General features: G+C 33.2%; 2 protein-coding genes across 3 annotated transcripts; both read left to right on the top strand.

Moving 5' to 3' along the window:
* The first annotated feature begins 11,315 nt into the window (after positions 1 to 11,315).
* LOC120336661 (craniofacial development protein 1-like) lies at positions 11,316 to 13,374 on the top strand. Its single transcript, XM_039404391.2, has one exon. It carries the CDS (start codon positions 11,402 to 11,404, stop codon positions 12,119 to 12,121), a length of 720 nt encoding a protein of 239 aa, XP_039260325.2. The 5' UTR covers positions 11,316 to 11,401; the 3' UTR covers positions 12,122 to 13,374.
* Positions 13,375 to 13,527: 153 nt separating this feature from the next.
* LOC120336660 (uncharacterized) lies at positions 13,528 to 17,997 on the top strand. Of its 2 annotated transcripts, XM_078110142.1 has the most exons (7): positions 13,528 to 14,276; positions 14,435 to 14,502; positions 14,790 to 14,907; positions 15,357 to 15,412; positions 16,068 to 16,166; positions 16,351 to 16,828; positions 17,149 to 17,997. In XM_078110142.1, exons 1-7 carry the CDS (start codon positions 14,183 to 14,185, stop codon positions 17,205 to 17,207), a joined length of 972 nt encoding a protein of 323 aa, XP_077966268.1. In that variant the 5' UTR covers positions 13,528 to 14,182; the 3' UTR covers positions 17,208 to 17,997. The 2 variants fall into 2 exon arrangements, with proteins under 2 accessions (XP_077966268.1, XP_077966269.1); XM_078110143.1 differs by lacking the exon at positions 16,068 to 16,166.
* The last annotated feature ends 12 nt before the right edge of the window (positions 17,998 to 18,009 follow it).

Raw genomic sequence — 18,009 nt, 5'->3', positions numbered from 1 at the left:
AAAGTTGGTAAAACATAATCAGGGGGGGGGGGATCTAATGATATCGATATATATATAGTCATATTATACAATTGTCGTAATAATATGATATAAAACCGAACAAAATTATTATTGCTCATGGAACAATGAAACCTGTATCACCAGAGTAATCAATTCATTATTACTCAATTAATACACGACAACGAAAGAAAACTGCTGGTATAACTGGGCATATGCCCTATATCATATTTCGTGAACTTGCCTATCCCGGTACCACTTTCACGAACGTTCCGGACAAAAGCAAACTCACGTCCGTTCTCACGAGTTTTATGCACTGAAAAAAAAAATCCATGAGTGAGAAAAATGACCCAGCGGATGCATTGTTACGTCACTTTTTGCATCTCGTTGATTGGCCGATGTCACGAAGTAAACAAGGAAGTCGATGCTTGGGGAAACATCCATATAATACTGTATACTGTTGAAAATTGGCACATTAACTTACAGACGCACTCTTCATTGGCTATTTAATACGAAAATAAAACAGGCACAATGGAGAAAGAAAATCATAAGGAGGTCAACTATCGTATCCATGAATATCCTGATTCCGGTGTCAGAAATATTATAATTTCACCCTAAAATTTGGACACTTAATTTACAAACGGTGGCGAGAAAGATCAAAGCCGGCGCAAAATATGAAAATCGGAATAAAATCCCGAATTCACCAACAATAGAATGTCTAGCGTTCTGGATGCCTGTGGTATACAAATTAATAATTCCCGATATTTGACGATTCGTTAAAATTATTTGATTCGATAAAAATATTCTATCCGACAAATTTTGGCAACGGGAGGAAGATATTAAATTTGAAAAAAATTAGGTTGTGCAAAAGTGTGAATACCTGATGATGATATTTTTTTAGGACGGAAACGACATGTGTTTAAATACAGATGAAATTATCGCCTAACCAGGTATCCGCCATCCGTCTGAACCCTGCCTTTTCAGGTGATTTGTAGAATCAAGCTCAGTATGGCTGAAATTCACTATTAATATTATATACCTGTTACTAAATGCGGGGTATGTTGTCTTCATATGAATAAAATTCCCCTTATCTGATCTTCTTTTCTTTAAATTAGTTTATAGCAGAAAGGCTTTATGAGTAGAAAATGTTCATGTTTTGTGATAGGTGTGCCGCGAATATTTAAAGAGCTCAATAGTGTGCCGCGATACGAAAAAAGGCTGGGAACCACTGCACTGATGAGATACAGATAGATTGTATTTCGTTGACTGTTTCGAAAGACGGCTTCAGTTTCTTTCAGGTAACGTGATGAGTAACTCGCCATGGCCGCTAAAAGCCAGTTGTTGGAAGTCGTCCTGTCTCGAACTACTGTGGTAGTTGTTTTTTGGGCAACGTAAAATAGGCCTGGACTAATGTTTACTATTATACAAACAATGGGACAAGCACCCTGCTGTCCTGGCATGAAATCCGGCTCCCCCCAAGTTTCAATAGATAATTAAAATAGGCAGTGTCTTTAATAGCACTAGGGCCTATTTTTGGGGGATATCTTTTATTTTCATTTATCAAAAACAAAATTACAAAGTAGAGAATTACGAGATTTACATATATGGACAATATACAAAATATGAAAACCGGTATCCATTTACCTATAAATACTGTAACCCGTTTTTATTTGAAAGAACTACTAAACATACCGTGTTTCCCTGAAAATAATACAATGTCTTATTTCAATTTTCTCTCAAAAAATAACTCTAGGGCTTATTTTGGGGGGATGTCTTTTATTTTCAATTAGAGAATTTTTAGATTTCCAAATATACAAAATATGAAAACCGATATTCATTTACTTATAAATAACACGTTTTTATTTAATTAAAATACCCACTAAAACATAGATTTTCAATCCTTTAAAACGAGTAGGTAAAATTTCTTGCTATGATATCTACTGTATAAAGCCTTTAGGTATTTTAAAATTGCTTTTCCCGTGTTTGGTTTTGTAATGTTGCTTAAAATAACAGTCTTTCGTGACAGATATTATTTGAAAACACACCAGACACTGTGGTTTAATGTTGTTGTGAGTAAGTAAATACATTGCTGCCACATGGCCAACGCTTGAAAATAATGGAGTGTTTTAAACTAAAAAAAGAAACAAAACGGGTCTCCGAATGAGGAGTTACTTGACGCGAGCGTAAGGCACGAAGTTTCGATAAAAAGCGCGACTCATCTCATCGGCTTGGTTCTGTCTGCACAACACAATTCATTTTCCTTCTACCTATCACAGGACGTCATTCTCATATTGGCACCGTCTTGACGTCTATAGATACAACTTTGAAATTCCGAAATTAAAAATTATTAGAAAATGTTCTGCCAATAAATGCAAATATCTACCAATGGTTTATTGCACGCTGACACTGTTCTGTGGGCTGCAAGGAATGTGTCTGGTTTGGACCACCTTGATTTAAAACGTGTAGTAGAGATTCCTTGCTATCGACTAGGTCAAAAAAGTAAATTCGCTCTATCGACTAGGACAAGGTATTATTTTAAGGACTGGCTTATATTATTTTGAAATTCAAGCTAGGTTTTTTTTTCGGGGAAACACGGTAGTTATATATCATTAAAATGCTGGTTGAAAGACCTGAGTGCCTGAGGAGAAGAAAATATGAACCCTAGCCTGATACACATACAATGTTCAGGTTGTGCGCCATTTAGTACACATACTTCTGGAGCACCTAAATTTCAGAACACAGTTATTATTGAAAGACATTTTAAAATGCTCGAATCGGCCACAAATTGAATATTTTGCGCAATAGAAAAATTATTATCAGCTGAAAACAACGTAGGCGGTATTATCAGCGAGTGTCATGATCTGCTTCACAAATCGTCGCGAGTATTCATTATATAAGTATATTTTACATATTTATTTTGAACTACGCGACGTAACAAAAAAAAATCAAGCGCAGCTGTCTCAAGTTTTGAACACTTTAAAAGATCAACCAAAATTCGAATACGAGAATATCGGTCATAGACCGAAGACTTATCGATCGAAAGTTAGGGGATCCCCCAAAACAGCGCTCTTACTCCACAGTGACACCTTGTGTCCCATCACTAATTATTTAATAACTCGCTAATTATACGACATAATTCGCCCAAAATCAATAGGCTTCTGGTCCGAGATAAGATGAATGCACATGCAACTGTACCAGTAACTGCACTACTACAAAATAAACAACATACAGCAACGTAGCAAACAAAATTATGTAACAATGTAACTAACAAAAGTAGCAATGTACATATAGGGAGATGAATAAAAGTTGTTAATATATGCTTATATATGAGATATCAGTCGCCACTCAACAAAAAAATATAAAAAACACTAATGCGCATATGCATTATATATACTGCTCTATTATCCGGTTAACCGTCACAATAATATCCGGATATCTGATAAGAAAATAACTCACGGTTAACCGGTTATCTGGATAATCCAAGTTCAACCCTAGTTGCCATGTTGGCTTTTTTAACGCTTTTTTTCAAACACGCCTGGCGTCAAAATTTCCGTTTGGCTTTTTTAAATTTATTCTAGTGCAGGGGTCCCCAAGCTTTTTTTAGGGCTACCCCAAAGACAACTTTCAAGTGTCCAGTGCGACCCCAGGTCAATACATATATTTTTCATGAAACTTTGGAGCTTCTTTCACTGGACTTTTGAGTTTGGTCACGTCGTGATATTAAGTAAAATAAGCTAAAACCAAACAGTGATGTCGCAATAAGCACCTACATTTTCTATAGCATACGCATAGAGCGAGGTTAAGATATATGGGACCGAGGCAGCAAGCAGCGTGAGACATGGCGGCTTCTTACTCCGACGTTTTGAAAAGTCAATCTGGCGTTATTCCGCCACTCAGAGACAAAATTAAAACAAGGGAAATTCGACGACCACATTGTCTGCATATGCAATTTTCAAGAGAAAAACCATTCGAAGACGGCTTCAGAAATGCAGCGAAAAACATTATTTTACAATGCTTAACTAAGAATCATGTTAAAACCATTGCAGTCAGACCATATAACTCTATCGATGTAACGTGTATTTCAAGAGCAGCGGTACTGAAGTTATCAACGTTTTTGGAATCTCACCCTATACCTGAATGCAAGTGGTATTTATATGAGCCTGAAAAGGTTAGGGTTGACATATCATGGGTGCCAGGTCACCTAACTACAAGTATGATAAAAACTGCTTTGCTTAAACATGTTCAATTTGATTCAGAGGTTTCTGAATCAAAAGATAAAGATGGAATAGGACAAGGAACCATGAATGTTCACAATGAAAATCCAATACCAAGCTATTTATATGTTGATGGGTACATGCTTACAGTTAAATATTATGGTCAAAGAAAAACGTGTAATCAGTGTGGTTCGTTTGAGCATTTTAAAATTGACTGTCCACTGAGAATCCAATACCAAGAGAACAGACAAAGAATGCAAAAACAAAGCAAAATCACTGCACTAAAAGATATTGTAAATATAGATAAGCTTCCTCCAAAGTCTCAACATCAACAAAATCGAACTGAACAGGTTATCAATTTGTCTAATGTTTCATCATCTACTCAGGAAGAAAATAAACAGAAAGCCTCTTTGCAAATAACACCAGAAACATCAAACCATACACTACCCAATTCGAAAAGCATTATCGAAACACCCAAGACGTCACAGTCAACCAAAATGCAAGAAAATCAAATTCTCTTAGTCGGACAACAAAAGCGTCTTCATTCAGACAGTCCAAACGAACAACCCCGTTTCCAACGAAAATTTGACAATGTATCTAGTGATGGACATGAGGTAAATATGATAGATGAGGAAACCAGTAAACTTCTAATGTGTGCCAAATGCGGATCAGAAATAATACTCTCTGATGAATCAAAAGAGGTCATGTGTGAATACTGTAGCACATCGAATTTGATTCTCAAACAGTGCTGTCAGAATTATGGTTATTTTGCTCTACCCAAAGACGTGGCAAATTTCAATACCCCTATTCCTTGCAACTTGTGCCAGCAATTAGTCAATTATTCACCTTGCTGTTTAGAAATAAGTGAATGGGAAAATAATTTACTGAAGTGCAAAACCTGTTCAACTGTCTACATCAAATGCCATTGTTCTTCATTAATCATGCCACCTGTAAAAGGTATGTTTAAAAAATGTGATAATGTTCATTGCAATCAAATAATAACTTTTTGTTCCTGTGGTATAATAAGTGCAGCAGAAAATGGTCCTTCATGTACCTGTGGTAATTACCAAGCAAACTATAATTGTGATTCTCTGACTAATGGATAGTACAGCACTAAATATAGGTTCCTTCAATACAGGGGGAATAGCAAACTTTGAAAAAAGGAAACAAATTTTTACATTCCTCAAAAGAAAAAAACTAGACATGATTTTCTTGCAAGAAACTCATGGAACAGATAAAGATGAAAATCTATGGTTAAAAGAATGGGGAGGTACTGGTGTATTCAGCCATCATACAAGTAAATCCTGTGGAGTAGCAATTTTGTTCAACATAAATGTCAATTATAGTATACATAAAACACTAATAGACTCAAATGGAAGATACATTGCTCTGGAAACAACTATTGGAGGTCAAAAAATTGGTCTTCTAAATCTATACGGTCCCAATGTGGACAAGCCTGAATTTTTCGAACAATTGATTGAAGTTTTAGATAATATTGAATATGATCACCTAGTAATTGGGGGCGATTTCAACCTTGTATTGAATAATAACTTGGACAAACATGGTGGAAGGACGATACATAGTAATCAAAAATCTAGAGAAACTGTTCTGAATATTATAAGTGAATATGATTTATGTGATGCATTTCGTATAACTCATCCTACAGAAAAATCTTATTCACATCTACAAAAACCAGCTAAGATTCTTACCAGAATTGATTTTTTTTTATTATCAAATACTCTTTTGGAAAAAGTAAAAGCCTGTAATATTGTACCAAGTATAAGATCTGACCATTCCCTTTGCACTTTGGATCTTCAGCTCAACCCAATACCACGTGGTAGTGGATACTGGAAATTTAATTGCAGCCTACTCTATGATGAAGATTATGTTGATTCAATAAGAACTGTTATATCTAATACCATATATGATCATTCTCATCAGCCTGTCAATCCTCATCTTTTTTGGGACACCTTAAAATGCGTAATTCGAGGAGAAACTATTGCTTACTCATGCAGAAAAAAAAGACAAAGAAATAAACTGATGACTAAGATAGAAAACGACATGAATAATTTGCAGACACTACTCTTAATAGATAACTCTGAGCAGACATACAACAATCTGTTGCTAAAACAAAAGGAATATGACAATTTGTATCAAGATATTACTAGAGGATGCATCATACGAAGTAAGGCTAATTGGGCTGAAAATGGTGAAAAGAACTCCAAATATTTTTTCGGATTAGAAAAGAGGAGAAAGTCAAATTCATCTATTACAAGACTAACAATCGACAATCATACAGAGACAGATCAAACGATTATATTAAACAAAATATGTAATTACTATGAACATTTTTTTTGTTCAAATATGCCACAGGAAAACTAGATTGATAATGTTTTAAATTACTTAAACATTCCAGAAATGGCAGATGAAACATCTAAAAAATGTGACGGCTCGATTTCAATGGCCGATTGTAAGAAAGCACTCTTTTCGATGAAAGATAATAAAAGCCCGGGCATGGACGGAATTCCTTGTGAATTTTACAAAAAGTTCTGGGATGAAATCAAGGTTCCTCTATTGAACTCCTATAATTATTCTTGGTCTACAGGAACACTTAGTGATAGCCAACGCAGTGGATTGATTTCTTTAATATTGAAGAAGAATAAAGAAAGGAATTATATCAAAAACTATAGACCCATTACATTGCTTAATGTGGACTATAAGATTTTAAGTAAATTATTGACTACACAAATGCAGAAAGTAATGAATAATATCATCAATGAAGATCAAAGAGGATTTCTCAAAGGCAGGCAAATGGGAGAAAATATTAGATTGGTATGTGATTTGGTAAATTATACGTCACATCATAATATACCTGGTGCAATTTTTAATTTGGACATTTGTAAAGCGTTCGATAGTGTTGAATGGCCCTTTTTATTCAACGTTCTTGAAAAATTTGGCTTTCAGCGAAATTTTATATCTTGGATCAAGATCATGTACAAAGACAGCACATCCTGTGTTATAAATAACAACTACATATCCAACAACTTTATATTACAAAGAGGCTTAAAAGAAGGGGATCCACTTTCTCCATACCTTTTTTTGAGCTGCATTGAAATTTTGGCAATTATGGTCAGAGCAGATGAAGGAATCAAGGGAATACGAATTGGCGATTCGACTGTCAAAATAGCAATGGCGGCTGATGACACAACTGTGTTTACAGATGGATCAAGTACCAGTGCTAAAAACCTGTTTAATATTTTAAATGTTTTCGGTGATATTTCTGGATGTAAAACTAATCTGGAGAAATCACACATAATGCCAATTGGAAAACCTATAAACATGGATTACATTTCAAATTTTAGACTTGAAGTGACTGACTCATTAAAATTTCTTGGAGTGAATATCCCTGCTGACTTGTCAAAATTATTTGAAGTAAACTTCCCTCAAATCATAATTAAAGCTAAAAATGTTATCCAAGTGTGGAAAATGAGGAATCTTACATTACTAGGTAAAGTGTGTATAATTAAGACACTAATTGCTTCGCTTTTCACCTACAGTTTTACTTATTTACCTGTTTTCATTCCAGACAGATATATTAAATCACTAAACGCTTCACTATATCATTTTTTATGGAATTCTAAGTGGGAGCGAGTCAAAAGAAAAACACTAATTGGTCCAAAAATGTTGGGTGGTATTGACATGATTGATGTCCATAGTTTTATAATAGCTCAAAAAATTAAGTGGGTGGGGTTTTTATTGGATGATACCAAAGTTTGTAAATGGAAGATTGTAGAACTTAATTATTTGAAGAATCTTGATTTCACATCCTTGTTAAAGGGGAATTTATTCTGGAACTCCCATTTTATGAAAAATATTCCATTTATCACTATTAGAAACATGATGTTATACTGGTATAAGTATAAGAATATTGTTTTGAATGTGCCTATACTTAATCAATCGATCTGGTACAATAAAAAGTTGCAATATAGCAGAAAACCTTTTTATATTTCTACATGGAAAGAACATGGCATTTCTGAATTGAGACATTTAATTTCTCATAATACTTTCTATACTTATTTTGAGCTACTTGAAGAATATAGCATGCAATATAATGTTGATGATTATAGAACTTATTACAAAATCATAGGTAGTATTCCTGAGGAATGGAATGACATTGTGCAATCATATGTTGAAATTTGTGACTTTGATTTTAGTGAATTTCTTTCAACCACCACTGAAAATTATTCGTGCAAAAATACCTATAAAATAATAATAATGAAACAGTTTGTCTCTCCAAACATGTACAAGTCCTTTTGGCAAGAATCTTTCAATATTTCTAGTGTACAGTGGAATAAATATTTCATAAATTCATATTCATCAACTATTGAGACAAAGCTGAGATCTTTTCAAATGAAGCTGTTTTATAAAGCTATAACGCTGAATAATGTTTTATATGGATTTGGGATAGTAGAATCAAACTTGTGTGAATTTTGTAAATTACATATCGAAACTCATTTGCATTTATTTTATTATTGTGAGATAACTAGTAAATTTTGGTCCGAGATAGACCAGTGGATTGTTTTTAAGACAGATAACTTGAATTTTGATCTTTCCATCAAAGAATGTTTTATGGGCTTTGATGACATTCCTGAAATACAATTCATCAATTGTGTACTATTGGCTGCCCGCTTCTTTATATATAGATGCCGGATCCAGAAACGAAAACCAATTTTTGATGTTTTTTATAAATTTATTCGTGATATTCGTGACAACGAGAAATATATAGCAATGAAAAATAGTAAAATCCTGATACACAAAAGAAAGTGGCATTTATTTATATAATAGTCGATCAAGTGACTTTTTGCTATTTAATTACATATTATTGTTTTTCTTTCCTTAAATACATAAAATGTGATATGTTGCTGTTTTCTTATAACATTGTTAGACTACAATTGCAAACATTGTGAGAAATTACCTTTTATAACTGTATTGCTGAATTAAAAATTGTTATTTCAATATTATTCTATTTGCTATATGATTGCCCTTATATGGTATATACCTAAAATGTAAGATTTTTTTTGCTAAATGATTGCCCCTTTATGTATTTTTATTTATGTATTTATTTATGTATTTATATATTTATATGGTATATACCTAAAATGTGATATTTTTTTTGCTAAATGATTGCCCCTGTATGGTATATACATATAATGTCAGATTTTCTCGGTTTTCTAATAACATAATTAGATTGCGAATGCAAACATTGTGATACTCTTCATGACTGTATTACTGATATTGTTTATTTCGATATAATTTTATTTAGTAATTGATTGTATAGTATATAGATAAAATGTGAAATTTCTCCAATCTTCTGTTTACTCATACCATACTATTATATTACAATTTCAAACAGTGTGAAATATTACTTTTTTGGAATGTATTATTTATCTTCTAATATTGATTAATTCAATATTATTTTATTTTATGAAAATCTAATAAAAAAAAATAAAAAAAAAAAAGCATAGAGCGATGCCTATGGGCCTGTTTTACAATAAGCCATGGTACAAGCTGCTAAATTTGGGGTTGGGGTTTAAGTAGATATAGTTCCACATGATCAATTAAAATCTGGTACATTAATTTGTGAATATGCCGTTAATACTGATTACTGAATACTGAGAAGCCAAGAGCTGGCGCGGTTCGTTCGTGGCAGGAGCTGCCGTGAAGTGGTAAGAACTGCGCCTCCAATTTGGGGTCGCGACCCCTGGTTTGGGAACCCCTGTGTAGTGTCTATGTCTAGTATTAAAATCATATGAAATACAATATTTAATGTGTAACAATAACCTATTACTTAGCTACCGGTACTTAACATTTGGATTTCCCCGAGCATCGATTTCCTTGTTTATTACCTCAACGCTTAACCATACGGTACGGGTACCCAACTGCCCAATGAGAAATAATTGCAGTCGCTCAGACAGATGTTTAAGCAGGTTTGTAAACATTGCCTCGTTTTTATAGTTTTGCGTGTAATTCGTCAGTTTTCAGTTCTGTTTCCAAAAAATACGGTAGTTGTAGGCATATAAGTTAATTTTCACATTGCCTGATGTGGAGCTTTAGTTTTCTTGCAATAGGCTAATCAAAATTTAGTACGAACAATGTGATTAACTACGCTAAAATTACTGAATTCCTGAAATTACCTACCAGTAGTCCACCTGTACTGCTTGTAAGTGGCACGTGGTTAGATAATTTTTTAGTAAAATTGATGGTTTAAAATTTTTAATAGTCAGAATCAGATAGTACAGTAGTAAAGTACCTACATTATAGGGAGAATTTTTTGAGGTAGACTATATCACAAGTTTAGGTAGAAACATGCAGGTATATATATCACATACCTGCATACTGAAGCGGCCCCCTGTATTTAGGTATTGTATATATTGAATGGTAAAATAATGCTATCCACTTGATTTTTCTTTTTATTTTTATTTTTTTTGATTTTTTTAAACTGTTTTATATAGATGTCAGCTTGACTGTATTGCAGTATTGTGTGGAATGTAGATTCTGGTGCTGTCATTCAATTAATCCTTTTTACTTTTTAACCCTTCATCCCGCCATTGATACATGATAGCAACCGAAAATACAACTTTCAATGGGATAAGGCAGTTGTGTGGCTCACTGAATGAACTGATGGCTCTACATCAGCATCAGTATTGTGCCAAAGGCAGAAAGGCTTAAATCTGACAAATCATAGGGCTTTTGTACTTAGTAAAATTGTTGGCTTTTTCTGGCTTTTTTATGTCTTAATTTGGCTTTTTTTGATTGCTGGGATCCGGCAACCTTGCATACCCATTTTAGAACTACCCAGCGTTACACTGATTCTGCCATTTAAATTCAAGAATTATCAATTTTCAGAAGTTTGAATGGCTTCGTCTTTTCGATTTTGTAAATTAATGAAATTGGAGGGTGAACTGTTATTACTGTATTATTGAGATATCTTACAGCACTCTGGCTGTAGTACACAGTCTGACAGTCTTTTCTCCTCTAGTCCTCTGCTGATACGATCGGCGTGACTGCTCAATCTGTCAGTACTGGATACAGCATTATAATGAATATAATTTTCCAGTTTCTAAGGACCTATTTATATATTTTAGGTTTTTTTGTTACTGTAATACAGTAATTTTGGTTTGTTGATAGAAATGTCTGACTATGATGATAAAGACTCATCTTCTGATGTAGATGATGAAGATTATATTCCTGATAAACTTGATGCAGATGATGATGATGATGACTATCATGTAAAAGTAGACTCTCATGATGATTCTGATCATGCGGTTTCCAAAGATGAGGTGGATAAAATTTGGAATACTTTCAAAGCTGATGTATCTAAAATAGCACCAGTACACCAGGGTAAAGATTCTAATTCAGTTAAAAGCACTCAGTCAATTGATAATGTTCAATCATCTGAAGTTTCTGAGCAAAAGTCAACGAATGGCACAACTTCACTTATTGGAAATGATAAAACGAAAGAAACAATAACTGTAACAAAAGTTTATGATTTTGCTGGGGAAGATGTGAAAATAACAAAGGTGGTTGATAAAAAATCAAAAGAAGGACAGAGTCACTTGAAAACAAGAACTATGGGAGCATCAACTAGCTTGCCTTTAACAACCAAGCGCAAGGGTGGATTACAAGGTATTTTAGGTAAAATGGAGAAAAGACCAAAACTCAGTACTCTTGAAAAGTCTAAATTAGACTGGCAAAATTATAAAGATGAAGAAGGTATCGAAGATGAATTGAAAATTTATAATAAAGGGAAAGATGGTTATGTCGAGAAACAATTGTTTCTTGAAAGAACAGATTTTCGACAATTTGAAAAAGAACGAGATATCAGATTAGGAAAAATGAGTAGAAGATGAAGCTTCTGTGTAAGAAAAACATTTTTAATGTGAATCGTCTTATGGGGTTTTCTGGGCAAATAACTTTGATAAATGATGGTGAATCAAACAACATATTTAAATGGCATTTTGTCAATATCTCACAAAACATGACTGTCGGCGCTCGTGTTGTGCCAAAGCATGAAAAGGTCCTGGCGATTAAGAACAATATTTTCAGGAATTCAATCTCTGTTTTCCAGATGTTTATTGGTATTACATCTTGATTCTTTTTTCATTCATTTATTATTTGATATGGGAATGTATTGGTCTAGGCTTGGGGTTCTCAAACTTTTTTGCGTCAGGGAGCCCGTGAAGATGTTGACTATTATTTACTGAGCCCCACAATGAATTTATAAAAATAGAAACAAAAAAACACATTGGTATTTACAGATTAATGTTCCTGATTCTGAGTAAATTAAAATTACCTTATTCAATGACTCGGATATGTTTTCTGCTTTGTATTAAAAATATCATGGAGCCCTGTGGCTTCGTCTGGAGCAATTGGAGAACCTATGATCTAGGGCAGTGTTTCCCAACCTATGGGTCGCGACCCAAAAGTAGAAAGTCGTCTGAAAATCATTTTGGGTCGCTTGTTTTTTCAACAAAAACTTGAAAAGTTACTAATTTTATATTTCACTGTTTATTATTGAAGTTTTGCTCAATAGTTATACATATGGGAAGTATCACTGCTAAAAACTTGGCAGCGTCTATTTTTCTTATAGCAACGCCACAATTTCAAAAACTTGCTGATGGAAAACAAGCTTTCTCATTTTGAAGTGATTTCTGGGAAAATAACTGTAAAATGATAGTTTTATATTTATAATTTAATTTTACGGCCATAAAAGCACTACATGGTGTTTAGTATTTGAGCATATCCTTAGGGATCGCGAGACTTACCGGTAATAACAAAATTTAAAAACACTTTTTAAAAACATTGGGTCACCTGAAAAAAAGGTTGGGAACCACTAATCTAGGGCATAGGATTGAAATCAGGCTTTTGTTGAAACAATATTATAGGAGTAAAGTGTTTTGTTCCACCATGCTATGCCTCTGCAAAGAGTATGTCATGTTAATTGTATTTCAAATTTTGATTGGGCTGTATTATAGACATTGTTGCGCAGTTGTTCGTTCATACATTTTTAGCACCTGTAACTTTCCTTTAACTGTTTAAAACTCGGAATTTTGCTATCCCCTGCCAGATTTTGTTTGTCGATTAAATATTACTTGCGATGCAATTGTCTATTTTTAATGGTGTGGCTTTGCTGGTAATATTAGGAAAGTGACATTCAAATATTTTTTCAAATAGAACTAGAACTTGACCAATTGAGGAGTGATGCTAAAGAGGTGATGTGGGCATGATTTCAATTGTCACTAGCAGTGATATATTGCGTCCTTATATGGTCTGAAAAACTATGTGTTTTGAGCTAAATTTCTCTAGAGCTTTATGTAGCTGTTAGTGGGTGGTTGCAAACCTATTAGGAGTAATCTTTCTACTCAGTTGAGGAATTGGGAATTTACTTGGCAAATGTATGTAAAAAAAAGGACATTGCTCATAAAAGAACCATTTTAAAAAACATTCACTAATTAAAATACTGAAGTCAAATATACCGTATAATGTTTGGAAGTATTTTTGTGAATCGGTAGCACAGTATGAGATATTATAAAAGAACTGTATTGCACAGCTGCCTTTATTGAAGATACAGCTCCTATGACCACCTACATATCAAACTGATAGCACTTATCTGAAGTCCATTTAACTTCATGATGACTTTTCGACCATTTCTATCATATAATTGGAATACTGTGAACATAGCAGAAACCGGCTTCGTTTGTAATATTGATATAGCTTCATTACATATTGTTGTTCAGTGTATGTTGTGCGCATTCAACAATTTCGAATTCACAATTAACCCCAACGTGTGATTTATATTTTATGCAAACAATTTTTCATCAATGCTGAGCTAAGAATATATATTTTTAATTTTTTAATTCAGACTTTGTTGTGTTTGGGTTCATATTTTCTATATTATTAAAATATTGAACATGAGACCAGATGAGCACAAGAAGACTAAAAATGCTCGATATAAGAAAAAACATGGGATACAACAAGGACAATCATCAGTGTCTGATGACAAAGGTTTTCACATATCATTTATTACAATTCAAGTAAAGCTTATTGACTGTTTCACTGTATTGAACCCTACATATTGTTTTTATTATTTTTTTATATCTGTTTTCGATTGTTTTAAAGTGTTTTTTTCCTAAATTTTCAAACTTCTTTCTATTTCAATTTAGATAATGAACGTTCTAATATCACTGAAACTCAGGCAAAATTACCAGCTTTTGGTGACAATGAGGTACCGGTAAGTCTCTGATATTGATGGACATTTTGTTTTGACAGATTATTTTGGATCAGGGACAGTTTGTTTTTGGTGTGGATTGAGTTATATTTCCAACGTTATAGTGAGTATTTTAGCCTGTGATCACAACTTGTTAATGCATATTATTGTAATTGTTTGCAAATGGTCATCATCGGGGTTGAGGGGGTTGGAACTTGGAGTCTTACTATTTGGTCAACTTTCCAAGGAGCGCTAACTGTATAGGACAATTTTTCATCAATAAGTCATGCCATTTTTATTGTTTATTTCAGATTTCTGAATCTGGATTCAGCAAGAGACCAATCACAAGCAATTGGGCGAAATATGAATCTGCGGAATGTGATGAAAACGATCAAGGAACCGATTTTAATGTTCTTCTAAGCTTTGCCGGTAAAATTATAAACATAGCCAGTTATACCAAGAGCTTGTAGCAGAATTGCATGAATATGAAGTGCTAGAGAGAGCCAAAAGCGAATAATATATTCCTAATTGATAATTGAAAAAATAAAATTAATAATGTTAACACTAAACTGTGATCTTAATGGTTGTTTGTTTTTAATACAAGTTCTTAAAAATTAAATAATGGCATTTTTAGCCATACTGGGAAACTTCCAATTGGTCAAAATGATAATTTTACAATTCAACCCAATCTAAATTTTTCTGTAATCAAGGAATTAAAATATTGAAATACAATCAAATATTGTATTCATCCTATATTTTAATATGTCTTTAATCAGCATTACCCAGGTTGTATGTGTCTTGAACCTTGTGTTTGAACCTTGGTACCTTGAAATTTTTCACGAGGCAGACAAAATTTTGTTTAATTTGATGCAATCTAGGTGATACATCCTCTCGAATGAAGTTGAAGCATGAAGAAGAATGGGATTCAGTACAGGTTGTCGATTTGCTCTGTATATACGTAAACATATTTTGCCTAATTTTTCTTGTTTGCATTGGATAAAAGCAAACAGCACCTTTCTCCACAACTAATGGACCAATATTATATTGATATTGAATTTTTAGTACTTAAAGATTGAATAATATTATATTATCACATATTGCAGAATATTTTGTTCCAAGTCGCGAATTACGCTCTTTATTATATATTGGGCCCGAATGCCTATGCACATCGATCATTCTCCTGAATGGTTGTTGTTGGAAAAAATATATCTTCCCTTGATTGATTTCAAATTTTTACTAAGATGAAATTTATTACTAGAAGCTCAATGCTCTTATTTTATTTTTTTATCGAATTTCTTTTTGACTTCTATGGGACCTGATGGTAGATATATACGCAATATGGTAGTGTTAAAGTGTTCCTATGCAACATATAAAGCATTCCCATTAATCAAAATGAAATTCTGGGTTTAATCTCATTTTTTCAACTCCAAGGCGTGTTGACAATAATAGAAATTATACTGCATGTGGATATTTTGCACAAAACAAGGATTTGGAAACACTTCGTAATGATTTTCTTTAACCAAATTCTATTTTTGTCCCATCTATTCATGTTCTATATAGCCTACATGTGGTTATCATGATTTTTTCAGGATTCACACATCCTGTCAACAGATCACACAAATATTGCTCAAGTTTTGAAAGATATTCCATTTTCAGAGAAGTACAAGATAAATGAACTATATTTAGATGTAGGTTTGATAATCAGCATATTTGAAAATACATGCAACAAAAAGATATGTTGCCAATAGTAATTTTGAAGAACAGAAATAATGCCTATTTAGTTGAATGGATTCGCGAGATGTACGGTAATTGAAAATTCTAAGAACCATCCTGATTTCTTTTTTCACTACAAAACTCTTTGTGAAATTTCAGGCTACTCTCATGCAATTTCTCTCAAGTATGGATGAATCTGATCTGACATCGAAAGAATATTGTTTACAAAATAGAGCAATTTTATCGAGCACAGAGACTCAAGAAATGGGATTTAATTTTTCAAAGAAGAATATTAATCAAGGTCCAACAAATCCTACAGGTTGTATTGAACCCTCTCTGAAGGAGGATGGTAGAGAAGAAACTAATAAAAATCCAACATTGTGTAATTCGAATGATGAAAATACATTATTGAAAAACAATGAACATTCTTGCATTCCCGAATGTAGTTCACACTCTGATGAGGACTTTCAAACTATTGATGAATTAATTCAAAGTACTCAAAAATCATTACAAGCAGAAAAAATATCGACATTTCAACAACAAACTTGTGACAATAGTTTGTCGAAGACAGCATCAATTGCTGCAATAGACCAAGTGCCATCAGAAAGTGCAGAGTTGCAGCCATCTGAACCAAAAGGTGAGGTGCTCAGTACTGCTCACAACCTTTTTTTCATCGTGGCCGAAATGAATCCATAAGCAATTTTGCTAAAATTGAATGACACATATTATTTCCTTGTAATCTCTAAGTAGATCCCGAGCATTCGAGCAATATCATATTTTCTCAAAGAGTTAAAAAAAACTCCCTTTTTATGGGGTAGTATATCCCACCCTCTAGACTTCTAGAGTCTAGACGAGTCTTCGTAGCCACATAAGTGCTCAATCATGTCCCAGTATATTGGTCGACTGCTTGATCTTCCACTATAAATCTAAATATGCTGTGTTTTTCTAATTTTACAGGAGAAGAAAAGTCGAACAATGTTGATGATTTGGAAGATTGGTTAGATTCAATATTGTAACAACATGCAAAGTTGTGCTAACAGATTCATTTCATCTCTATTTCCCAATATACATGTGAACTATTAATAAAATATAATTGGGGGCCCACATACCAGAATAAGCTTTGTATCCTTCTTTATTTAGCTTGGTAGTATTACCTATTTTTATTTTAGCAATGTCATATTATACATTCTGTTATCTGCTATTAGGTTTGATAATATTATGATCCTAGTATTCTATCCATAGTATAGATGCGGTATATACAATTATAATCTTAATTGAACAGAATAGGAGAGAAAATCCAGCAATCTTCTTGCTCATAATTATTCCCTACAGACTGAAATCTGCAAATCTACGCAGTATATTCTTCCATGTTATGATGAGTGTATTCCTAATTCCTGTCATACAACAACTTTCGTTTTGAAGAACTTTATAACATGGTTAGGATAAATTCATTAGTAGAGCATATTATTATCTATTGAATAGTTTTATCGATTGATACAATACTACCACACAAGATCATTGCAGGGGTTTATTAATGTTTAAAGTGTAAATCATTTGAAATATATTTTTGTTATTGTATGTACCGGTATGTATCTACAGTTAGAATAGAGATCTCTACTCAATATGGAAGTTTGCTTGCCTTGATTTCAGATTCTGTTGTCTTAATTTGTGTTATCACTGTACAGGGATTATTTTCCCAAATTGCACTAGACTTTTATGCCTCTAGGTAAATTTCTTATGAACAACTAGCCCCATAAAACTGATATGGTCAATTGTGCTCATAATGCATTATTTTACTTTATTAGATATACTTAATAA

This window comes from Styela clava, chromosome 2, assembly GCF_964204865.1.
Source record: "Styela clava chromosome 2, kaStyClav1.hap1.2, whole genome shotgun sequence".
NCBI lineage: Eukaryota > Metazoa > Chordata > Ascidiacea > Stolidobranchia > Styelidae > Styela > Styela clava.
Note: the sequence above shows the minus strand (reverse complement) of the source record. Positions and strands in the feature narration are given on the sequence as shown.